Source organism: Mustela nigripes, chromosome 8 (genome assembly GCF_022355385.1).
Source record: "Mustela nigripes isolate SB6536 chromosome 8, MUSNIG.SB6536, whole genome shotgun sequence".
NCBI classification, from domain to species: domain Eukaryota; kingdom Metazoa; phylum Chordata; class Mammalia; order Carnivora; family Mustelidae; genus Mustela; species Mustela nigripes.
Window position 1 is genome coordinate 28,180,318 of NC_081564.1, and position 25,633 is coordinate 28,205,950.

The window sequence follows — 25,633 nt, forward strand, 5'->3', positions numbered from 1 at the left end:
CTGGCGGAAGGAATTCTCTCCGCGACCCGGCGGGTGGAGGGGCGTAGCGCGGCGCTGGGCTGTGGGCGGTGGAGCTGCTGTGCTGCAGAGCGGTGGGCGCTTCCCGAGGGCCTCGGGAGGTCGGCCTGGAGCCCTGAGGGCTTGAAAAGGCCGTTCCTTGCCTTGGCCACGCTCTTCCTTCTCCTGCCCAGACCCAGACGAGCCCCTGCACCATGTCGGCCTACCCCAAAAGCTACAACCCATTTGACGACGATGCGGAGGATGAGGGTGTCCGGCCAACGCCGTGGAAGGACGACGGCGACCTCCCCGATGGACCCGGCGCGCCCATGGACAGGCAGCAGTACCTGCGGCAGGAGGTGATGCGCAGGGCCCAGGCCGCGGTCGCCAGCACCGACAGGTCCCTGTCCCTTGTATACGAGTCCGAGAGGGTCGGCGTCGCCTCTGCCGAGGTGAGTCTGGAGCAGGGCAAGAGGGCCCGACCAATCTGAATTGTCACACGAGGTCAAGAAACGTTAGCTGTACAAAGAGGTGTGTGTCTTGAGTGCTTGAAAGCGGTAGTTTGCTCACCGTAATGTTCCTTAGCTGTTAGCAGAGCTCGGGTTAGGGAAATGGAGTGTCTGTTTTCTTTATATAATTACCTGCTCAGAATCCCAGATCCAGAGCTTCAACCTTCCCTCCCCGAGTGACCCAGAATGGGTGAGCATTGTGTCTGCTGGTGTGTGTGTGTGTGTGTGTGACGCGTCAGTGCAAATGGGCCTTAAGTTCTTTCCTATCACTGACCACTTCATCTCTCTGGTAAAGGTGATGAGAGGTCTGCCTGGACAGCTGCTGAATAAGCCATAGCCCAAGTGTGGTCAAGTCTAGGGCCTTACTTTTACTTCCCAAATCCAAATGAAGATGTCCTAGATAGCATATGGTCTGTGACATTCGGTTTCTCTCTAATTCACCTTTGTCAGTTGGTTTTTCTGCCCATGGGAGATTTCAGAACCCCCTAAGGGAGGATTGTTCTTTCTTAGGCACCATGTTTGTTCCCTCAGCCTACTAATGTTTGGTTTGTTTGTTTGTTTGTTTGTTTTTTAAGTTCTTGGTAATGTAATAATAGATCATTGGTGTATCAGCTAACATTAATCTAAAGGATTTGTAGCTTTGAATCTTAGTACTGGAAGCTGAAGTGTTGTCTTCCTCTCTGGGTCTCTTTGTAACTCTTATCTCTGACAGAGTTCATTCTGACCTGATCACTTACAGTCTTGGGCAGTTTGAGATATGTTGGTTAATTTCTCAAATAGTCATCTTGGTCTTATCCCCATTGCCGTTTTCGTGGTTATTTTCCTTCCCCACTTCCTTTTCCTTCCCCACTTCCTTTTCCTTCCCCACTTCCCGCTGTTAGAGTATCCCTCATTGGCTCATTTTCCTGTCTGTGGCTTCCTTAAGGAAGTTTAACTGTAGTTCTTACATCTTATATCCACTGAATTCCTATGTTTGAGCCTAAGTGGCAAGTGTTGACTAAGATTTGGAAAGATTATCTAAGGTCTTAGGACCCTAGTGGAGGAGTTTCTTGAGGGTCCCAGGTCCAAGGAAGCCAAGTAAGAACTGTTTGAAGGGACATCTCTGGAAAGCATGAGAACAGGAAATCAGAATGATACCAAGTAGGTTGTCATGGCAGAGGAGAAACTCGAATCTGGCTTTTAAGGCTAAGATTTAGACGGGAAGGAGGAGGAGGGAGAGGAAGAAAGGTAGGAGAAATGTTCATAGTGCAGAGAGGAGCAGTGCAAAGACACTGGCCCACCACCAGAGTTCCTGGACTCCAGTAGGGAAGTGACACACAGGATATTTTCAAAGAAAAGGCCCAGAAGAGGCACCTTAGGAGCCTTTCATGGTCAAGAGAAAGTCTGTCTTTCAGAGGGAAGGAGAGTCAAAAACATATTAGAGGTGAGTGGTTTCACGTGGATTGTGGTGACACCCCCTCTCCAAGCTGCCCCCAAAGGCCCTTCTCTCTGTGCAAGGGGAATGGTGAGAAAAGAGGTGAACCAGCTGCTCAGGCCAGTGAGGCTTGGACCAGGCCAAGTTGGTGTTGCTCTGAGAGGTATAGGATGATCATGACTGGGCAGGTGACAGGCACTGTCATCATCAGTATGGTGACACTGAATTTTTCTTGGATTGAGTCAGTTCCCAGTCAACAGAGGCCCTGGGAGGCTGGAATGGTCAGCACCCCCTCCCCTCCCACTTTGTGCTGTCCAGACTGCCTTGGAATCAGTCTTGGATTCCAGTCCGAATGAGGGTGGCAGTGAGGCTGGGGTTAGTGAGCTCATCTGCCACTCTGTGGCAGCGGACCCAAGTCACCTGCTAACCTCCCTACTTAGAGACACAATGCTGAGCTGTGCAAAAACATGATAGGTTTTTATAGAGGGTTAGGAATGTGCAAATATTAGTTTGGGAAGCTGTCATTCAGTCCCAGCTTGGCAGAAGTAGGAAAATCACTTAGGTCACCCTTAGTGAAGGAGAGCCATCCTCCTGTGAAACTGGACAGGGTTTATTTCTCACCAGGAGTCTAGCCATGGGTCATGACTGCCAAGGGACAGAATTAGAGAGGAGCAGTTTGTACTTAACTGGCTTGGTAAGCACAGTCCAGAACCATGGAGAGACTCGTAGGCCACTCAGCTCTTCTGTTTCACAAGTCTGATTTTTTTTTAATTCTTTCTTTTACCTAAGATTTAGCTTTTGTGAAGCGATATCCAATCACATAGTTCAAAACTTAAAAACGTACAAAAGTGTAAGAAGTTTCATCCCCCCACCAACCCTACTCCTGCAGCAGCCAGCCACCGTCAGTCCCCTCAGTGTCCTTGTGGAGATACTCTGTGGATAGAAACAAAGCTATAGTCCCTTCCTTCTTTCTTTCTTTCTTTTCTTTTTTTAATTTTAACTTGAGTGGTTGCATTCTATGTATTTTAGTCTGTATCTTTTTTTAAATAAGATTGGAGGTTATTTCTTAGTAATATATAATGCACTGATCTTTTTGTTATTATTGTTTTTATGGCTGTGTCCTATTCCATTGAGTGGGTGGCTTGTATTTATGTAGCCGGTCCTCTGCTGATAGGCATTTGGGTTGTTTGCACCTTTGGGCAAGCCCATGGAGACATGCCTGCCCAGAGTTCCCTGTCCCCTCTGGCACTGAGCATATGCTCCTGTAATTCACTCCTTTTGTAAAGCCTGGGATCTCATTTGAGATGAGTCCAGCAATCAGTGTTAGACTGGGGCCTGAGTGGCTGGCACAGTAATATCAATGGGACGGGAGTGGTGTTTGGAAGGCCAGCACACAACCATGTAGGCATGACCTCTTTTCAGAGGTCAGGCATGTGGCTGAAGGCCCCCACCTAAATCATGCTGTGAAGAATGACCTATCTGGCCTAGCCTAAGGACTCCGGTAAACAAAGATCCTCTTTTCAGGGTAATATACCGGCCAGGAGCCAGGCAAGGCCTGTCTTTGGAACATGCGGGGCGCAGACAGCCCAGGCCTGCTGAGTTAGTCTTTAGTGAGCCCGGCTCAGCCAGCTTGTAGGCAGTAAGGAGCACCAGCCTTTGCCCTTGGTGTTTTCTCCTGCAACTGACGACTCTGTGTTTCGGAGTCCATTCCGTACTACTGCAGTGAGACACAGCTGCAATTCGAGCATATTCCATTCTCCTGTGTCGCCACCAGCGCTCATGCAGGTACATTCCCCTGAAAAGAGAGTGACATGAAGGAGATGAATTTCTAGTTTCTAGGTTCAGCTGATTGACTCCAGACTGACCTCCACCTAAGCAGGTTATTCAATACCTGAGTTTAATTTCGAGCTCAGTACAGGAACCTTAGTCCTGACATTTTCCTTCAGAATCTCAAGGCCTGCCTGGGGCAGGGAAGACAGCCAGGCCCAACTGAGCTTATGGGATGTATCAGCTCTGAATTGGACTTGGGATTTGGTGGTCACTGCTGCCCTCTGTGACGCCTGCTGGGTCCTGCCTGGCTTTCTGCCTGCTTCCTCATCTCATGCTCACGTTCCTCTTCTTCTCTCAGTTCCCCCAGTGGGCCCTGCGGCCCAGGGCTTCTGCACACATGGGCTGCTCCCTCTGCCCAGAGTCCCTTACCCTACCCCCACCCTTTGCCTTCCTAACTTCTCACCTTTCAGTTTCCCCTTCAACACCGCCCCATCCGGGAGCCTTCCTGACTCCCTCTTAAGCCAGGTAAGGGGTCCCTGCGAGTGGCTGACCCTGGCAGTGTCCATCATGTATGTGTAGGATAGCTTGCTTTTCTGCCTCCCCCATTTTGAGTTCCCAGCCCCACAGTGTTGTCAATAAATGAAAAGTGAAATGAAACTTGACTCATTGAGCCCTCTGCCAAGACTGTAAGCTCTGGCAGGGCAGAGATCTGGGGCTGCTTAGTTCATCCCTGGGTCCCTAGTGCCTAGAACAGTGGACGGCAAAGTGGATATATTGTGGCACTTCTTTCCTTCTATGTGTGTTTTCTGTCAGCAGGAATTCCCTGATATGTTCACATTTGCATGGGGCCCAGGGACATAACCCATCTGGCCAGAAGTTGTTCCCCCATAGGACAGAGTATACCCTCACAGGGCCTTCAGTTGTCTTTTGCATTCTCTTGCTTTATCAATAAGCCCTGTTTGACAAAGAGCTGAAAACCTAAGGGAAATTGAGACACCCCCTCTCTCTGTGCTGTTGCTCAGCATAGTACCCCTGGCCCAACCAGATCTTTTCTCTGACCATTTTCTTTTTTCCTGTTTAACTTGTAGAAAACTCCTTTTAGAGTTCAAGGTGGGGGAGGCGCGGATCACTTATAATGCTAACATCTGAGCTTTGCATGCTTGCCCTTTACACAGCGGTACTCTCTGGAGCTCCCTCCCCTCGTAGCCGCCCTTGTCTATCCATAACCTCCATTCTCCCAGGGACCCATGACGATCGGCATGGCCTCCCTTTTGGGGGACAGGAGAATGCCTGGGAACTGGGGTGTTTGAGGTCCACCTAGCTTGTCCTTCCTGTTCTGGTATTCCTGGTATTTTCTCCTCCAAGCCCTTCTTCCTTGTCAGTTAGAACTAGGTCACAAGCACTTGGAGCCGGGTCCTTTCATCTGCCTCAGAGGATGATTTCAGCAGAAGTTCCTCCTCTGCTGGCCTCCTGACCAGCAGATCACCTCGAGTGAACACCAGCTTCCAGCTCACAGAAACTTCCAGAGACCAGAATAGCACTCACTTCCCTGGCCAGCCACCCCGACAGATTTCTCTTCACTTCGATCATAACATCTAACTTAAGACATTTGGTTTCCTTTCTGGGTCAGTACCGTGATGCAGACTTGGGAGTTTGAGAGACTGTGTCACTTGTGAACAGACGAAAGTAAGATCTCACTGTCAACTGGGGAAGGTTTTGTCAGCTACTTGTTACTGCTGCTACTCTCCAAATTGAGGTCGGGAGGCTGAAGCAAGAAAGCAGGTGGTTGGTGAGATGAGCCACCAGGAGAGCCGTGGCTGTGAGGGAAGCCAAGGACCTGCATCCTTGTGTGACAGAGCCCGGGCCAGCACCCACCCCAAGCAGCTGGGTGCCTGTCCTGCTTCCTGTTCTTCATCTTCTGCCGCAGGGGAAGTTAAGCTGGTGGGACTGGACTGTTGGCAATATATCAACTCAAAAACCATGTAAATGCTGGAGGAAATAATTTTAATCCTAATTTAGAGCCTTGCCTTATTCAAGAATAGACTTATCCCAGAATGGACATGAACATGACAAACCTGAGATGTTGGAAGAAGAAACTCTAGATAAATTAGGAACTCATTTTTTTTTTCCTTCTAAAACTGAGCTCTTAGAAGTTTTGACCCAGATGACACGGTCTGGTAAAGATGTTTCCTTTTGTTTAAAAGAACCTGATAGCTTCTTCAGACACATCTCAGAAGCTGGTGAAAAACATTTAAACTATTTGAAGTTATAAATCTCAGCAGTTCTAAGTTTATTTCCAACAAGATTTTTTGTTTTCTGCCAACACGTTATGTTTTAAAAGTTCATTCACTATAAACATTGAGAGCTCAAATTACATGTTGGTTCCCTAAATGTTCAAAAGCTTTTCTACTGGGGCACCTGGGTGGCTCAGTCATTAAGCGTCTGCCTTTAGCTCAGGGCATGATCCCAGAGTCCTGGGATTGAGCCCCACATCTGGCTCCCTGCTCTGTAGGAAGCCTGCTTCTCCCTCTCCCACTCCCCCTGCTTGTGTTCCCTCTCTTGGTGTGTCTCTCTCTGTCAAATAAATAAAATCTTTAAAAACACAAATAACGTAAAAAATAAAAACTTTCTGGGGCACCTGGGTGGCTCAGTGGGTTAAAGCCTCTGCCTTCTGCTCAGGTCAGGGTCCTGGGGTCTAGCCCCGCATGGGGTTCTCTGCTCAGCAGGGAGTTTGCTTCCCTTCTTCTCTCTCTGCCTGCCTGTCTGCCTACTTGTGATCTCTGTCAAATAAATAAATAAATAAAAATCTTAAAAAAACAATAAATAAATAAATAATAAAACCTTTCTCCTAATGCTTTTTTAACTGAAATGGGCTCTAATAAACCCATTGTGTATATTTTTGTTTTTATTCTTCAGTTGTCAGAGGCCTTTATTTAAAACTTGTTTGTGATTCTGTTTTACAGTATTGAGAGAGAAATCTCTAACTATTATCTGCTATGGGCAACATAACTGCTGAGCCACAGACAGATGCAGGGTTGGAAGAATGAAAAGGTGGTAGAGGGCAGGGATGGCCTCATGAAGTAAAACAGGGAAAGCTTGAGAGTCTCCAGGATGGAAAGGTGGATCACGGAAAAGGAACACGGCTGGAATGGCCCGAGATAGGGGCCCAAGCAAGTTTGGCACAAAGGAAGGTTTTAATGTTACTATGGTGGCGCATTCACATCCACCTTCAGAACTCTCAGCTCTACTTTTTTTTTCTTTTTCTTTTCCTTTTTTTTTTTTTTTTTTTTTAAGATTTTATTTATTTATTTGAGAGAGAGAACGTGAACAGGGGTAGGGGCAGAAGGAGAAGCAGGCTCTCCACTGAACAGGGAGCCCAACGCAGAGTTTGCTCCCAGGACCCTGGGATCATGACCTGAGCTGAAGGCAGACACTTAACAAATGAAGCCACGCAGGTGCTCCAAAGTTCTCTTTTAGAGAAGGTATTCAGGGAAGATTTCTCTGAGGAGGTGGCCTCTGAGCAGAGACCTGAATTGAATGAGGAGCAGAGCTGTACAATTATCTGGGCAAGGATTATTACAAGCACAGAGTGGCGTACACAAAGGCCCAGGACAGAATCACCTTCCTGTTACAGGTTTTAAAGGTGAAACTGTGAGTGAGTTGGAATCAGATATTAACAGGGCCCAGAAATGACCCAGGACCTAGCCTGTGAAATAATTTGAAGGCGTGACCAGGGCCAGGTGGATCTAGTGACCCAACAGAAATCCCATATCTGAAAAGGGGGAGTACAAGAGCCAGAGTCCATGGGGGCAGTGCCAGGTCAAAGCCTGTAAGGTGCACGGGGGCCAGGAAAGGGGAAGAGCTAGAGGATGTGCTGCCAGTCCAGGCCCTGCGCATCTTACCATGGTCCTCTGAGCCAGCCTCTTGTGGGCATGAGGGAGAAGAACTTGAGAGCAAATACGAAAGAAAGCCAGTAGAGGCAGGACGGGAAAGGGCAGAGGAAGGGCAGAGGAAGATGGCAGCATCTCTCCCCATATGTGTTCTCTGAGGGCTCATGACAAGCCTGCTGTGTGTCCCCTGGAGAGGAGAAAGTTACAAAATGGTGTAACACCATCACCTCTCATTTTCCCCAGGAACTCGATCGTCAGCGAGGCGTCTTAGAACGCACAGAGAGGATGGTGGACAAGATGGATCAGGATTTGAAGACCAGCCAGAAGCACATTAACAGCATTAAGAGCATGTTTGGGGGATTCGTCAATTACTTCAAATCGAAACCAGCAGAGACTCCACCGGAACAGAATGGCCCCCTCACCTCCCAGGCCAATAGTAGGTGAGTGGGTCTTCAGCCATCCAGAAATGAAATAGCTGAAAACAGGGTTTAATGCAAATGGTCAAGACTTTGAAGCCACTTCTAGTGTCTTAAAGGGACCCAAGATCTGCGTAAGTTACTCATTGGAAGGGATTCATCCTCACACATTTTGAAACAAGAGACATTTTTTCAGTGCTCCTGATGCTGTTCATTTGATTGAATAAATAGGGTCTCCAAAAAATTAAATTACTGCTCCAGTAATTATTATTTGAAAGAATATTCACCTCAGAAAGCTTAATCAGTATAAATGTTCCTCCCTTCACAGAATCTTAAAAATTCTTTAAAAAGTCTTTATATCTGGAGTGCCTGGGTGGCTCAGCTGGTTGAGCATCTGCCTTCAGCTCAGGTCACGATCCCAGGGTTGTCAGATTGAGCCCTGCTTAGCAGGGAGGCTGCTTCCCCCTCTCCCTCTGCTGATCCCCTTCCATGTGCGCTCTCACTCAAGCTCAATCTCTCGCTCGCTTGCTCAAATAAATAAAAGTCTTTAAAAAAAAGTCTTGGGGCACCTGGGTGGCTCAGTGGGTTAAGCCTCTGCCTTTGGCTCAGATCATGATCTCAGGGTCCTGGGATCGAGCCCCGCATCAGGCTCTCTGCTCAGTACAGAGCCTGTTTCCCCCTTTCTCTCTGCCTGCCTCTCTGCCTACTTGTGATCTCTGTCAAATAAATAAATAAAATCTTTAAAAATATAAAAAATTAAAAAATAAAATATTTTTTAAAAAAGTCTTTATATCCAACATTTCTACATCTAATGCAATCTGGCCATTAACTTTCATTTTTTTTTTCCCAAAGATTTTCATCCATTTATTTGATAGAGAGAGAGAGATCACAAGCAGGCAGAGAGGTAGGCAGAGAGAGGAGGAAGCAGGCTCCCCACTGAGCAGAGAGCCCAACGCGGGGCTCGATCCCAGGACCCCGAGATCACGACCCGAGCCGAAGGCAGAGGCCCAAACCACTGAGCCACCCAGGCGCCCCTTAACTTTCATTTTAAAATGAGTGATTATTTTTCTCAGAAGTGTACAAGGATAAAAGAGTCAAGTTTCTGCTAAAGTAGATTACTGTTCATATCTCAGACCACTGTATTTATCTTTTATTGTAAAAATAATACAGTCAGACACCTGGGTGGCTCAGTTGGTTGGGCGACTGCCTTTGGCTCAGGTCATGATCCCAGCGTCCTAGGATTGAGTCCTGCATCGGGCTCCCAGCTCCATGGGGAGTCTGCTTCTCCCTCTGACCTTTTCCCCTCTCGTGCTTTCTCTCACTCTCTATCAAATAAATAAATAAAATCTTTAAAAAATAAAAATAATATAACCATATTATAGAAAATCTACATCTTACTTACCAAAGTACAAAAACTCAAAACTTAGTTTCCCCCCCTTACTCAGTGTTCTCATAGCTGCAATCACAATGTTCATTTGGTTTTGTAACCTACTTCATTTAACCCAGAGAAAGGTCTGATATAATGTTACTACACAGGCCTCTCTGTTTATCTTTTATTTTCTAAATCTGGAACACAGAACGGTTTTTTTTTAAGGTTTTATTTATTTATTTGGCAGAGAGAGAGAGGGCTTACAGGTAGGCAGAGCAGCAGGCAGAGAGAGAAGGAGAAGCAGACTCCCTGCTAAGCAGAGAGCTCAATGTAGCGCTTGATCCCAGTACCCTAGGATCATGACCTAAGCCGAAGACAGACATTCAACCAGCTGAGCCACCCAGGCTCCCCTAGAACAATTTTTAAGAGGCATTTTTTTAAGTTCGTAACTGATGTAAAGTGCACACATCTTAAGTATGTGTTGACATTTCCACTCAACAGGTGACTGCTTACCTGTGGATATACCTGTGTGGCCACCACCTGGATTAGGACCCAGGATGTGGGAGGGAAGAAATTGGGAAACTTGTTTCCAGCTCACAGTGGCTCTGGGGAGAAACAAGTGCAGGTGAAGGAACTGAGGGTGTAGCAGAAAGACCAGGCAGGTGGATCATTGGTATTTACGGAGAGGAAACTGCAGAAGGGGAACGGGCAGTTGTTTGGGCCTGGGGGCTATTCCCTGCAGATACGCTGGCCAAAGTTAGGAGCGTTGATTGGTTTTGTGGCTCAGTCATAATCACTATCCATCCCTGATTTTCCAGCTTGGCCCTGATTTCAGATACCTGTCACCTTTTTCCCCCAACTGGGGTAGTTTCTGGGGTTGTTCATTTGGTCAGGTTTTGTTTGTTTGTTTGTTTGGTTGGGTTTTATGTTTTTTTGTGGTTTGGTTTGATTTGCCATTTATAAATTGGAAGGATGTTTTGTGTCCCCCTTTTTGGGTTTTTATATGTTAGGGGAAGTTGAGATGTCTGTTGTCACCTTGGATTAAGACATCTACATCACATGAACTCAGCAGCAGAGACAGCCCTTGGTTGGCACTTTCCTGTGTCCCACATGTCCCTTCCCAAAGGCTTCTTGGGGCTAGTGCTGTACCCCGCCCCCACCCACCCAACCCTGGTCATCCTTTAAAAGTCTTTCAAGTCCTAGGGCTCCCAGGGCACCTTACTTTTGGGGGGAAGCATCTTGAAAACTCAAGGCCTTTTTTAACAAAGGTGTCCCAGGAGTGAAGGAGCCAGACCAGCTTCAGCGAGGTGGGCCTCTTGGTGCCTGATGTCACTTGCCCCCGCCTAGCCTTCTGCCTCTAGATCAGTCCCAATCAGCTGGAGCGTTCTTCCTATCTCTTGGTGAATGCAGCAGAGATCCTGAGGAGGTGGGGCTTTGCCCTGGGAACCAAGGCGCCGACCTCTCAAGTGGAGTTAGGATTACATGGGGTCCTGCCAATTAAAGGAGGGGAAGGTGGCAGGCGAGTAGCAGTCAAAGCACAGAAGAAGCTGGGACAAGTGAAAGGCATTGGCTATTTCTAAAATGGGAGCCCAGCAAACTCTTTGACATGGAGGAGTGGCCTGCAAAGCCATCTGTGAGCTCCTAAATCCTTACTCTTGCAAAAATCACTGTAATGTGTAATGACTTCTATAAAATGAGTAAATCTTTATAATCCTATCAAAATCCTACTCCATAAATACAGCGATATTCTGATATAAAAGCTTTTAAAATAAGTTCCTCTTAATCAAACAAACAAATCCTATGTATCCTGTGTCTATCCTTGTTACACAAACCCTTCAGCCTTCTCTGAAGTTTTGTTTCTTGGTAAGCCATTTTTGGATTTGCTGACAAAGCTTCATAAGCTGCTGGTTCCCATTTGCATTTAAAGCTCTTGGAGGGGCGCCTGGGTGGCTCAGTGGGTTGAGCCTCTACCTTTGGCTCAGGTCATGATCCCAGGGGCCTGGGATCGAGTCCCTTATGGGGCTCTCTGCTCAGCAGAGAGCCTGCTTCTCCTCATCTCTCTCTCTGTCTGTCTCTCTGCCTATTTGTGATCTCTCTCTCTGTCAAATAAATAAATAAAATCTTTAAAAAAAAAAAATAATAAAGCTCATGGAGAGGGGTGCCTGGGTGGCTCAGTCATTTAAGCATCTGTCTTTTTTTTTTTTTTTTTTTTTTTATTTAGTTGAGAGAGAGACAGTGAGAGAGAGCATGAGAATCGAGAAGGTCAGAGGGAGAAGCAGACTCCCCATGGAGCTGGGAGCCCGATGCGGGACTCAATCCCGGGACTCCGGGACCATGACCTGAGCCGAAGGCAGTTGCCCAACCAACTAAGCCAACCAGGCGCCCCTAAGCATCTGTCTTTATCTGGGGTCGTGATCCTAGGGTCCTGGATCAAGTCCTGGTTTAGGGTCCCTGCTCTGCAGGAAGCCTGCTTCTCCTTCTGCCTCTCTCTTTGTTTCTATCTCTTGTGATAAATAAACGAAATCTTTAAAAAAATACTAAAATAAAAAAAATGGGGCGCCTGGGTGGCTCAGTGGGTTAAGCCACTGCCTTTGGCTCAGGTCATGATCTCAGGGTCCTGGGATCAAGTCCCACATCGGGCTCTCTGCTCACTGGGTCGACTGCTTCCCTTTCTCTCTCTCTGCCTGCCTCTCTGCCTACTTGTGATCTCTCTCTGTCAAATAAATTAATAAAATCTTTAAGAAATATTAAAATAAAAATAATAAAACTCACGGAGATGTCCCTTCAGATCATAGATTTAACCACTCCCTAAATTTGAAACACTGACTTATTCAAGACTCGGTTGCTGACCAAGAGCCACCACTCTTCTTTTAGTTCTCTTCCTTAACCATTTCTGTCACTCTCCCTAGAATTGGCTTTTTTGCCATCTTTGACAAAGAAGCCAAATTTTTGTCATTTACGTATTACTACCATATACATTTGGGCACAAAGGAAAAAAGTCAGCTTTGGGGTATGTAGGCTGGATGATGGCCAGGTGTGCTCAGCTGCAAGCACCTGCTGCTTCCACCGGCCTGGCAGCACATGGGGCTCACAGTTGTGCTCAGGGAAACTAGCAGTGTGTTCTAGACCTCTAGTCGCTACTGCTTTTTTTTTTTTTTTTAAGATACTATTTATTTATTTTAGAGGGAGAGAGAGACAACATGAGTGTGAGAGGCAAAGGGAGACAGAGAGAGAATATCGAGCAGACTCCCATGTTAAGCATGGAGCCTTGTGCAGGGCTCGTCCCGGGACCCTGGGATCATGACCTGAGCTGAAACCAAGAGTCAGATGCTTAACCAACTGAGCCACCCAGGCACCTCTCCAGTCACGGCTTCTGAGTAATGAAATCCTCAGATTGTAGGAGGCTCTGTTCTGTTTTACACATTGCTGGAGCACTGGGGGCCTATGATGCCTTTAGCCTGATGGGGTCCAGGCTTACATCAGTGGGGAGACATTAAAGGCTTTAATCAGGGACACCTTTAGCCTCATGGGGTGCATGCTTACACCAGTGGGGAGACATTAAAGGCTTTAACCAGGGGCGCCTGGGTGGCTCAGTTGGTTGAGCATCTGCCTTCAGCTCATGTCATGATCCCAGGGTCCTGGGATCAGGCCCGAGTTGGCCTCCGTGCTCAGCAGGAGTTCTGCTCCCTCTATCTTTGCCCCCACCCAACCCCCCACCCGGCTTGTGCTCTCTTTCTCTCTCTCTGTCTCTCTCTCAAATAAATTAATAAAATCTTTTTTTTTTAATTTTTTTAAAGATTTTATTAATTTATTTGACAGAGAGATCACAAGTAGGCAGAGAGGCAGGCAGAGAGAGAGGAAGGGAAGCAGGCTCCCTGCTGAGCAGAGAACCCAATGTGGGGTTTGATCCCAGGACCCTGAGATCATGACCCAAGCCAAAGGCAGAGACTCTAACCCACTGAGCCACCCAGGCACCCCAAAAATTTTTTAAAAAGACTTTAACCAGAGTGGGGTGCCTGTGTAGTTCATGAGTAAATAAACTCATGAGTTTAGCATCTGACTCTTGGATTTGACTCAGGTCATTATCTCACAGGATATGGATGGACTGCCACATCAGGGTCTGCTCTCAGGGAGTCTGCTTGAAGTTTCTTTCCCTCTGCCCCTCCCCAACCCGCCTCCCACTTGCACTCGTATACATGCACATTCTCTCCTCCCTCTCTCTCTCAAATAAATCTCTTGGGTGCCTGGTTAAGCGACTGCATTCGGCTCAGGTCATGATCCCGGAGTCCTGGGATTGAGTTCCATATCGGGCTTCCAGCTCCATGGGGAGTCTGCTTCTCTCTCTGACCTTCTCCCTTGTCATGTTCCCTCTCTCGCTTTCTCAAATTTAAAGAAAAAAAAAAAAATCTTAAATCTTTCAAAAAATAAAAAAAAAAAACAAAGACTTTAATTGGAGAGGTTCATGCAGTGGATGTTAGAAAGATGCCTGGCACATTTGGGTAAGGATTGGAGAGGCAGGCGCTCACCCATGTAAAGATAAAGAAGCAAGGCAGAAGGAGGGGCTGGATTTTGGGGATCTGCAAGGAGATTGAGAGGATGTTTGTATGGCTTACTGGGAGTGGAGTTGTGCAGAGAGAGGGCAGACATGGACAATGATTGGTTTCCAGCTTGGCCAATAAGTGGCCAAGGCACCAGTCAGCAGGGTAGAAAAGAGCAGACTATGCCATAAGGCCCAGCTTCTGGGGGCCGGGGGAGCCCCTGCCAGGCCCACAGGGATGCACGGAGAGTCAAGAACAGTCTGAGCATCTCCTGAATTACCTAGAGAAGTCCCTGTCTGTCACAGGGGTGGGCAGACTAAGCTTTTGACCCAGGAAACAAAATCAGAGTTGTTTTGTAGGGACTTATTTAAACAAGAAAAAAACAAAGGTTTAATGATGACATTTTTAAAAAATGAAAAGAGGAATAATCGAGTACAATTTTTTGTAACATAGGTCTCCTAATGAGAAGAAAGCAATTATTATTTTTTTTAAGATTTTATTTATTTATTTGACAGAGAGAAATCACAAGTAGATGGAGAGGCAGGCAGAGAGAGAGAGAAGGAAGCAGGCTCCCTGCTGAGCAGAGAGCCCAATGCGGGACTCGATCCCAGGACCCCGAGATCATGACCTGAGTCGAAGGCAGCGGCTTAACCCACTGAGCCACCCAGGCGCCCCAAGAAGAAAGCAATTATTGACGGAGATTCAGAGTTAGTCTATCATCCGGTCAGTTGCCAGTGGTCACTATAAAGGCAGTTCTTGGCCTGTGACTGTACAAAATCAGATTTGTTATGTGCTTCTCTTCCCCTGGTCCTGGGAGTCTCCTTTTCCTGAAGGAGGGCCGCTGAACCAGCTGCTGCTCTTCTAAAGCAGGTGTCTCAGAAGTTCCCCGGGCTGCGGGCCGGACTCCCAGGAGCCGCTGAGGAATATCCCTGCTTTGGTCAGAGGAGGCATTTGCTTTTTGCCCATGGGCATTGCTTGAAAAGACGGACTGAGTTGTCATAGGTGTTTCCTCTCTCTAAATGTTCTCTTTTCTTAACTTCTATCCACAGATTGAAAGAAGCCATAAGTACCAGTAAAGCACAGGAGGCCCAGTACCAGGCCAGCCACCCAAACCTCAGGAAGCTGAATGACTCAGGTCAGTGGGGACCTGTGCTCCACCATACTTGGATTCCAGGTTGGCCCTGGGGTGGAGCACTGGGGGGCAGCAGGGACTCCAGCTACTGTCGTGGCTAAAGGGTGTCAGGGACCCAGTGCCACTCCCAGGGAGCTGGAGGATGTGTGTGTTAATGGCACAGCTCATCCCTCACCCCGTGGCGGATGGAATAAGGAAGTGGGAGCCTGTGTCCTGTTGGAAAGGAGCCTGCCCACTGTTAGTTCCTGCCCCGTGAATCTCTGAACTCTTCCAGCAGTGAAACAATAACGGCTGGAAAACCTCTGTGGTCAGGGATAGAGCCTCCCAAAAATGACCTGTCATTCCCCAGACCCAATGAGTATATTGAGTTCTGTGGCAGGGGGGGAATTACAGTTGCTAACCAGCTGATCTTGAGATGGAGAAACTATCCTGAGTTAACCAGCTGGGCCCAGTGTGATCACAAAGGCCCCTTTGTAAGTGGAAAGTGAAGCCAAGGAGAGATGGTCAAAACTTGGAAGATGCTCCACTGTTGACTTGGAAAACACAGGCAGGGACCACCTGCTGAGGAACACGGGCAGTTTCTGGAAACTGGGAAAGGCTAGGAATCAGCTTCCGGGAGGAACACGATGCCTCGACTCTAGGCCAGTATGCTCTGTCCTAAGTTCTTGGGCCCCGGAACAGAAGAATAAGTCTGTGATAGTTGCCTCACAGCAGCGGGAGACTCGTGTAGCCCCAGAGCCCGAGGGGCCAGAGAAGCAGCAGCGTGAACAAGGTGTGCAAAGTCGGTTGTGTGTGGTGTCATCCTCTTGTTATCAAACAATAAGCTCAGAAATACCCTTTATCTGGAAAGGAACTTCGGCCCCACGGAAGTCCCTGCAGACCCCTGGAAGGCCAGGCACATTATTCGGTGCCAGGAATCAAATGCTTCCTATGCTCCCTTTGAGGAAAGCAGGATACACTCTTGATGCTCCAGAACCCACCACTCTCATGGTTGACACGACTAAGGAGAGACCCTGATGGAGGAAGAGCCGGTGGTCAGGAAAGAGGGATATCACCGCAGTTCAATCTGGAAAGGCGAAAGCCATGGGAGGACATGAGAGACAACTAAAATATGTGAGGGCCAGGCAAAGTCTGAGCTCAGCGGAGCCTGAGGAAGTAGAGTAGGAAGCCTATACCCAAAAAGACACGAATTTAAGGAATTAAAAGGAGTTTTAATTTGTACAGTGTGTAGTAACTGAAGAGCCTTAAAAAAACCCAAAAAACTGACATTGTGTGTGTGGAATGGTTTCAGTAGGCTGTGCCTGAGGAAATCCACCAAGTCTGGAAAGAGAAGTTCCCCCAAAGATGGAAACTGGGAATGATAGGGCTTTTCTGTGTGCGTTTAGAAACTAGTTCAAGGAAGATTTGAGGCAAACGTGCATTATTAGCATTTCTTCTTTCCTTGCTTGTTGTATTTGAAGCAGAAAGCAGCATGTAAATACATTTCTAGAAGAGAAAGTCATCCACGATCCTGTTTCCAAAACAAATCCCGCTTCGGTTTCCAAAATCAATTCTAATTGATTTTGATTTTTGATACTTTTTATAATCAATAATTTGCTTATTAGTTTCTGTCAGTTGAAACTTTTTTAGGTAAGATTGAGGTTCTTTCACTTTGAAAGAACTGAAGTGTGCATTTGAAGAAAGGAATAAATAAGATCTGTGCAGTTCTATTTTTACATCAGTGATCGTTTAAAGTTTTTTGCTTTCTACAAAAAGGCAATCATCATCTGCTCCCACTGATACGTGGAATTTAAGAAGTAAGGCAAGAGGAGCACAGGGGAAGAGAGGAAAAAATGAAACAAGATGATATCAGAGAGGGAGACATACCATAAGAGACTGTTAATCATAGGAAACAAATGGAGGGTTGCTGGAGGGGAGAGCGGTGGAAGGATGGGGTAACTGGGTGATGGGCATTGGGGAGAGCAAGTGTTATAATGAGCACCAGGTGTTGTATAAGACTGAGGAATCACAGGGGCGCCTGGGTGGCTCAGTGGGTTGAAGCCTCTGCCTTCGGCTCAGGTCGTGATCCCAGGGTCCTGGGATCAAGCCCCCGCATCGGGCTCTCTGCTCCGCAGGGAGCCCGCTTCCTCCCCTCTCTCTGCCTGCTTCTCCGCCTACTTGTGATCTCTGTCTGTCAAATAAATAAATAAAATCTTTAAAAAAACAAAACAAAAAAAAGACTGAGGAATCACAGACCTGTACCCCTGAAAAAAGTAATATATTATATGTTAATTCATTGAATTTGAATTTGAAAGTATGGGAGTGCCTGGGTGGCTCAGTGGGTTAAGCCTCTGCTCAGCAGGGAGCCTGCTTCCTCCTCTCTCTCTGCCTGCCTCTCTGCCTACTTGTGCTCTCTGTCAAATAAATAAATAAAATCTTTAAAAAATAAAAATAAGAAAACAAATTTAAAAGTATGTAGTGTAGGAAAACAAAAAAACCTCAGATCCCGCTTGGGTTTTTTTGAAACATGAATAATTAGTTTGATTTTTATTATTTTTATTTTTTTATTTTATTTTATTTTATTTTTTTAGATTTATTTATTTGACAGACAGAGATCACAAGTAGGCAGAGAGGCAGGCAGAGAGAGAGAAGGAAGCAGGCTCCCCGCTGAGCAGAGAGCCCAACGTGGGGCTCGATCCCAGGACCCCGGGATCACGACCCGAGCCGAAAGCAGAGGCCTTAACACACTGAGCCACCCAGGCGCCCCATTAGTTTGATTTTTAAACCTTGCCTTGTAGACCTTGTTCACAGCCCCATGTCGTTGTGCCTCATGGTAGTTCCACAACCACATCATCACTCAAATGAGTCCCTGTCTCTTTGCCCAGCACATGGCCAAGGTCCGGCTGACCCGCCAGCTGAGGGTCTTTGACCCCCTCTCCCTCCCTTACAAGCCTGCCCAGTGCTCCTCCCTCCTGCACATTGTCCATCCCTGCACTCATCTCTTTGGATGGCCTCACAACTAACCGCCTCATTCCTTCCCCGCCATTTTCCAGATTAAGATGAATTTTGTGAAGCAGCGTTTCGAGAGACATCGTTAACCATTCTCCTGGTGTTTCTTTCCAAACTCAGATGCCATCACTGGAGGAGCGGGTCCTGCCGTGAGCAGCGAGGCTTACCCGAAGAACCCACACCTTCGAGCCTGTCACCAGAAGATGGACAATAATCTAGGTAAGACTGAAGCTCCGCCAGCCTCTGCAGGTCCCTTACTCTGGACCCTTGTGCTCCCAACAGCCTGTGCCAGGCCCAGCCAGTATACCAGTAGCCAGTGGTTTCCCAGGACCAAACCATGGTTGGTGTCTGCGTCTCCCTCCCCACATGTCAAATCCAGTATGGTCACGGCCATCTCACCCTTCTCTCTCTCTCTCCCTCCGGAGTCTGTCCATGTCTGTCCTTCCCCACCTCTCATCTGTGCTGTGACAGCAGCAGGGACCAGGAGACCCTGCGGGGCCACACAGTGTGGCAGTGAGAGCCCCATTATCTCTCTGTGAATGGGGCCCAGGAACAGAGCCTGCCTCTGAGGATGGGGGAGAGGGTTAGATGAGCAACCCCAAATATCCCATAGGGAACGGCCTGACCCGGTAAGTGCTGCACACTCACGTAGTCACTGCAGCAGACACGGGCCGCAGAGCTGGGTTCCTTGTGTTCCCAAGGCCCTTGCCCGTCCTCTGGCCCCGCCTACCTCTCTACCCCTCCTGCCCTCATCACATGTGGCTCTGAGTGCTTTCCAGAAAGCCCTGCCCACCTCTGCCTGGAGTGTCCTTCCTCCCTACTGTTTGAAGGCTGGCTCCTCCAGCTATGGGCCTGGCTTTAATCTGTTGGAGTCATGTACCTGCTGGTTTATCTGATGGCTTCTGACCACACTGTAAATTCCAGGGAACCCAGGGCTATCTCAGGTTTGTCTGTACCCTGGCCTAGCTGGCAAACTCTCTGATTCATTTTTGAACAGAGAGAGAGAAGCTAGTTACTTGAAGTTCAAGTGCGGGGCTGGGGAGTATGTGTGGGCAGTAGAAGCAGGCACGGGAGTGGTGTCCGTGGGTTCATTCTAGGTGGCATCTGAGATGTGCTACATCCTCTGACCTTCACCCCATGAACGGGAACCTCCCCCACAGTGACCTGGGTCGGAGTCAGTCTCCCAGCCCTGTTGGGAGATTGCAAAGGGGGTAAGACCCAAGGGTTAAATTTTCCCTGCTCTAAAGGAGGGAAACAACACTAAGGCTGATGACAATGCACATTGTGCACAGACTTCCTCCTCCTTTCTCTCCCCAGGAGGGATCCTGCAGGCCCCTTCTGTGGTTTGCCCAGAGCAGTGGCCGTTCCAGCAGCCCGGAGCAAATAGCATGATAGCCTGTTAGGCAAATCCATATTCTTTCTTTTTAACAACATTTAGCCTTTGTGTCTGAGTAACCAGATTCATCACAGAAAACTATGAAGTTAGGTAAATGCTATGAGGAAAGAATCACCTGGAATACCATTTTCCAACGGTAGTCTCTGATTTGGTGTTATTCCTTCTGTTTTTCACGTACCTCTGTCAGTACATACACTTCCATACCCTGCTTTTTTATTTATATTTTGAATACTTCCCTAAACTTCCTTTCTGCGAAGTTCTTTGAAAAACACCATGTCAGCAGCCCCACGCCCTGCTCGTGGACACTCAGGTCATTCCCATCGTTCGCTCCTGCATATAATCCCTTGGTCATTCCTGTGAGCACATCCTTGGCCTCATTTTGTACCTAGATTTGCTAGAAATGGAGTTACACAGTCAGGGAAAAGAATTCTCTTTCTGAGCATTAAAAGAGTTCTCCATAGAAATGAGACATCAGTCGGAGAGAATAGACATAAGCAAGGTCAAATAAAAACCATGATTTGCCCCCCCTGCAGCTTACCACTGCTGCCCTCCATGTGAACACCACCAGTCAGCATGATGCCTACAGCCTAGGCAGGCAGTCCTCTGCAGTGTGGCAGGCTGAGAAGGGCTGGCGTGGCACCCTGGAGCCACAGGGCCCACTGACACAGGCTGTGCCTGGCCACCCTTCACAAGTTCGCTCCTACCTTCTTACCACACTCCCCGCACCTCCCACCCCTGCCTTTATCTCAGGGACCAGGGCAAGTCTCCCTCTGACGCCAGCTCCCTTGTCTGGTGGCTTTACTCTATCACACTTTTTTTTTTTTTAATCTTAGTATACCTATGGCTTATCCTTTTCTGTCCCCATTGCCAGCACACTCCCTGAGGCCTGGGGTGACCTCACAGACTTTACTCTCCGTGGAATGCAAGGTCACACGTGTCAGTAAATTCAAGAAGCATAGAGCTGAAGACAACTTTAAAAAAAACAGACTGGATTCTGCTTAAGTTTGTGGTGCTAGTGCCAAGTATTTGTGTATTCTGACCTCTCTTTCCTTAATGTTTTATCTTTAATTCAGCTGCAAGAAGGCTTATGAGGTGCCTCCTCTTCTCTCTTTCATCTGGCTCTTTCTTAGCCTGCTGCTCCTAGTGAAAGGGCAGAAGGCAGCTCTGTGCATGCCCCCCCCCACTGTTTACATGTGCACATATATGTACACACGCACACCCACACACACGTACACACACACTGTCTTGAGGCCTGAGAAGACACTTCACTACCTAAGTTCACCCTGGCAGAATCAGTGAAGTCAAGGCTTGCCTCTGCAGTTGGTTGAGCCCCATCAGGGGACCCCAGAGGGCCTCCAGCATATCTCTTCCCCCGCAATGACCCTAGGTCTCTTTATGTCACCTCTGCCCAATGTGCCCTTTACATACTGCTAGGACTGACCACGTCCTTTCAGATGTTACCCCTTTTAAAAACAGAGGTGATGTTGATTTTTAAAACTTTTCGAAACAAAGGGAAAATATTTATTACAAAGAGTGAGAAAGCTTAATGAGGGAAATAGAATTAGCTCAGAAGGAAGCTGGCACCAGAATGGCTAGTCACTCTTGAAGGGACTATCATCTCGAAGGGAATTCCCCTCAGCTGTGATCTGGGAGCATGGATTAAGAAGGGGGCCAGAATCTGAACTCAGACCCCGTGGGACTGACCTGGGTTCCTCCCCATACTGTATGTGTCCTGCATAGACGTGGGACTCAGGCCTCACATTTGAACTTGAATTTTGGCAGTAGTGATATAACCTATCGCTAGGGCTGAACCTTTGCCAAAAGTTGTGTGCTCCACAGTCCCCATGGGGCTTGCCTCAGACAACATCTTTGAAGGGACCCAGTACCTTCAGCCCTTTGTTCCTTCTGACATGGGGACCCTGGACTGCAGGGATCTCCGTGGCCAGCTTCTTCCTGGCTGCAGAGTGGGCAGAGGAAACAGTGCCAGCCCGATTCAGGTTGTGTCGTGTGCCAGGACATTCACAGCATGGGTGTATTCATGGATCTGAGAAGTGGTAGCAATGAATGAATGGACATAGGAAAATGTGAATTATCATAACATAGGTGACAAGACCTCACAGCATTTGGGTCCAGCAGGAACATCTGTAGTCCATGTATTTTCTGGGAGAGCACCCTAGGTGGCAAGGCAGGGACAAAGCACCCATTTCTCTTGCCACCTGCAGAGTGGAAGGAGGGGTGGGATACGGCCTTCTCCAGGAGGGAGCCTAGGGCAGGAGCAATGTGGGTGCGGGGAGCTTCCTGGGTCTCTCCCAGATGTGTTTCCAAATAGGGATCCTCACACTTACTATTCCAAATCTCTGCTTGATCTAGCTTTAGGGAGTGGGAGATGTAAGGATGGAAAGCTGGCACTATTGAGTTCTACCTGCTGACGGGTTTTTGCTCCTGAAGAGCAGGCCCGTGGGTCTGGCTATTGGTTACCTGCATACTTACCATACTTACCAGATACTTGCCATGGGGTCTGGGAAGGGAATATGTTTTCCAGACCCCTCTGAACTTCTCTTTTTCTTGAGTACTAACTGATCTTGCAATGTGCCGTAACCCTCTAAAATGTTCAGAGGCAGCTGAAAAATCACGTAGAACTCTATGCATTTTTTAAAGCACAGGAAGAACAAACCCCACTATATTAAGAGCGGTTGTCTTGGGCTGACATCTGGGGGAGGAGTGGCTTTTGCATGAAGCACGTATTACTTTATATGGAGTCAGTGGATTTTCTTTTCGCTTGCACACATTTTGGAAAACGTAACCAAAGCCCTGGAGTTTTACCATCTTAAGAGAAACAGGACTCGGTGACATGAATGTTGCTGAGCACCAGGCACGGAACAAGCAAGCAGCAGCTCCTGATTTGTCTTGGCTCAGCCCTGTGTCTCCTTTCCCTCCCCCACAGATGAGCTATCCATGGGACTAGGCCGGCTGAAGGACATAGCCCTGGGAATGCAGATGGAAATCGAGGAGCAAGATGACATTCTTGACCGCCTCACAACCAAAGTGGACAAGTTAGATGTCAATATAAAAAGCACAGAAAGAAAAGTTAGGCAACTTTAAACACAGAGAAGGCTCTCTCCACTCCGTTGTGATGAGAAGAGCCCAAAGATCTTCTTTCAAACTCCCCAAAAGTTCATTTATATTGTTTTAGTGTGTAACATAATACGTGTTTCCAAATGTTATAATTATAGAGCGGGTCCTAGGACATGTCATTCCAAGAAGTGTGTGTCCCACGTTTTTTTAGAGCCATCACCTCTCCGTTCTCTGAACTGAATGATTAGAGCTTTAGTCTGAGCACAGTAGCCTGGCCCTGAGTATCTTGGGCCTTTGAGGAGCGTTCCGGCATGAGAGGAACAGTTGTGTTTCTCACTTTCACAAGCATGTGGAAGGATGTGGGCAGAATTTCAATCCTGGGACCACCATTCTCTATGCTTATGAGAGGTGGTCCTTCCCACACCTTGGCCTGCCAGTCACCACCACCCCAAAACACACACACACACACAGCACATTTGCGATTCTCTCAAACCCCAGAAAAAGAAATAGGTTCACACTGTGATTCTCTCAACACCCTGGAAAAGGATCAGTGTTCAGAAATGGAAAATGTCCGCATTTGCTCTTCGGTTGATAGATGTCACCTCCCCGCTTCTGACCACCATCGTTGGCATAGTAGGAGGCATTCAGATCAGGACCGCTCATTGTGATAACTGGAAACGCGCAGGGAATTGTGTAAGCCCTGCTTCCCCAGGCATTCACACCTCTAAGTAGCTGTTCAAGGTTAGGGCTAGATGTGCCAGTGTCTCAAGGCTGCCCAGCTGGCCTATTGGGGGGGCCCCTCTACAGTTTGTGGGAATGAAGCATCATACAGAGAGTACCCCCACTGTGTGCTCCCCTGCCCCCTTGGAGAGCACCTTGACCCAGCCTTGGGGATGGCAGTGTTTGTTCGATGTCTGGGGTCTCCTGACCAGTCTGGATTCCCACCCATTCTTCTCGACCTCTTCCAAGATGACTTGACTCATCTCTTGGTTCTCTGCCACCCCAGTTGGAGGACTGGAACACCACAAATGATGCTGAATATCTAGAACAACTTGGCTTTAAAAAAAAAAAAGCCCAGACATTATCATTTTAACTGGCCCAGCTTGTTCTACACAAAGACATTCATCTCGTTACAGAAATCAATTTTAATGAATGCTTTTAAGTGATTCTTTGTTAAGTGGGATGCATTAAAAGTGATTTCTGAAATGAGATTAACATCTGTGTGTTGGTACCTCCAGCAGAATAATTGAAGCCACAAGACCTTTGTCTTTGTAAAAAGCAAATTAATTACAATATTGTGAAGACAGTGAAAGGAGCTGATTTTAATAAGATAGGTTAGGTCAGAAAATGCAAAACAACAGCGTGTTTCCACCTTGACAACATGGTGCTGTTAATGTGACCTTCACCACTTTGGTTCTGTAGCCTATAAACAAAGTCTCTTAAAGGAAAGGAAGTCTCTGAAATGCTGCAACCATGCATCAGTATTTATGTAGCAATTTATTTGTAGAAGTTCTATTCCGTGATGTGTGCCAATGCTCAAAATTGACAGCTTCCTTCCGCAAGTACAGCTTTCTGTCGTGTTCCAGCCTCGCGGAGTCTGGTGACCATCATTATGAATATTCCAGTTACGTGAGAACACAAAGGTAGTCAGATTAGGCATTTATCAGATAAGCTCATCGTGATTATTCTATTAGCAGGTAAAAGGAAAACTTCTAAACCTATACCTAGCCCAAACAAAACAAGTTTGGAGGGCTTTCAGCAAAAAGGCTGCTGACAAGCATGAAGCCGGAGAGCAGCCCATGTGTACATTTCCACTCCTCATCGTTGCTGATCTTTTCCTAACACCTTCCAAGTATGTCATGATAGCTGTTTCTGCCTGTCATCATCAGGCAGAGACTCATGTAGATTAGTCATCATACCTCAGATGTAAGCTTATTTTTTTCAAACCAATTATACATGCAAAGGCCACTGCCAGACATTCTCTTCCACAACCTGCTGTTTGCCTAACGAGAGTGGTGATTTCACTGACTTGAAGCGCGGGAATCATACCCCTTCCCTGTCTTTTCTTAGATCACTGAACCCAGTTGCCCCTCCTTTTCCTTTTTCCCCCAAGCATATAGAAGGAAAGCACAGCCACTTTTCTAGAAATGCGTCTTTTGACACTTGACACATAGGCTTTATTCACTCTTGTTTAGACCCTCTTTCCCAAAGGCCCTGACCGAGGAGCTGTCTCCAAGCTACACACTAGCCAGCTGCTTCTTTCTGCTGGGTCTTCCCCCTCCTCTCCCATGCCCATGAAGGACCAATTATTGATTCTACTTGATAGAGCAAAGTTGTTTGCATTTTCAGAGAGCAGAGGCAAGCCTGGAGCCTCCAGAATCCTTACACATGATGATTACGTTCAAAATGAAAACATTCTGTCCTCTAGATTAGACACATCTGTCTCATAGAGACACTCAGAAGTGCCCAGGCCTGAGCTGGCTGTGGCTGGGCTTTGAGAGCACAGACAAGACCAGTGAATTCACCCTTCTGTCAGATAGGGTCTATAAGACAGATTTTTATTTTCACAATCGAGCTGGAAACATAAACTGTGCCTTCAAAAAAGTGGCTTTTCTAACTCTAAGTTGGTTATATGTGAAGTGTGCTACTAACTTAAACATAAGTGCATTCTCCTTCAGAGGAAACTGTTTCTAACGTCTAGTGATCTATATAACTTAACACCAGTGAAGCTGCCTTGTCTTTTTTGCATTCTATAGGAAAGGAGACATGAGTTTAACTCGGGCAGCAAGAAAACAATTCATAAGTGCATTTTAACTTCTCTTTTTCTAACTTCTGTTTGTGAATGTCATTTTAAGGGTACACTACACCGATTTAGTAAAAAAAAAAAATTCTTACACTTTGCCTATATATAGGCCTTTTCTCAGAATTTGTAAATTACCACTGTTAGCATCTTCAGGTCTGATAATGAAATGTCTTGTGTACACAATGATGAGCCAGTCATTAAATGTGCTGGGGGCAGGGGTGGAGGGGAGGCGTTTTTGTTCAGGCTGTATTGGAACAGCTCTTAAGTTCCATGCCTTCAACTCAACAAGTGACCATATTCTGTAAAATAAAATGTGAAGTTTTTTTTTAAATCAGA

At 47.1% G+C, this 25,633-nt stretch overlaps 1 protein-coding gene across 1 annotated transcript; it reads left to right on the plus strand.

The window, feature by feature from the left end:
• Positions 1-25,633, plus strand: SNAP29 (synaptosome associated protein 29). The gene is made up of 5 exons (XM_059409014.1): positions 1-449; positions 7,824-8,020; positions 14,953-15,038; positions 18,144-18,242; positions 22,364-25,633. The coding sequence occupies exons 1-5, from the start codon at positions 213-215 to the stop codon at positions 22,519-22,521; spliced, it is 777 nt and encodes a 258-aa protein (XP_059264997.1). The 5' UTR covers positions 1-212; the 3' UTR covers positions 22,522-25,633.

What these genes read in the sequence shown, in the direction of transcription:
- SNAP29 (XM_059409014.1), top strand. Translation starts at nt 213, where the DNA reads ATGTCGGCCTACCCCAAAAGCTACAACCCATTTGACGACGATGCGGAG. An exon ending in ACCTCCCAGGCCAATAGTAG is followed by an intron (nt 8,021 to 14,952) that starts GTGAGTGGGTCT and finishes TTCTATCCACAG; the next exon opens with ATTGAAAGAAGCCATAAGTA. An exon ending in GAAGATGGACAATAATCTAG is followed by an intron (nt 18,243 to 22,363) that starts GTAAGACTGAAG and finishes CCTCCCCCACAG; the next exon opens with ATGAGCTATCCATGGGACTA.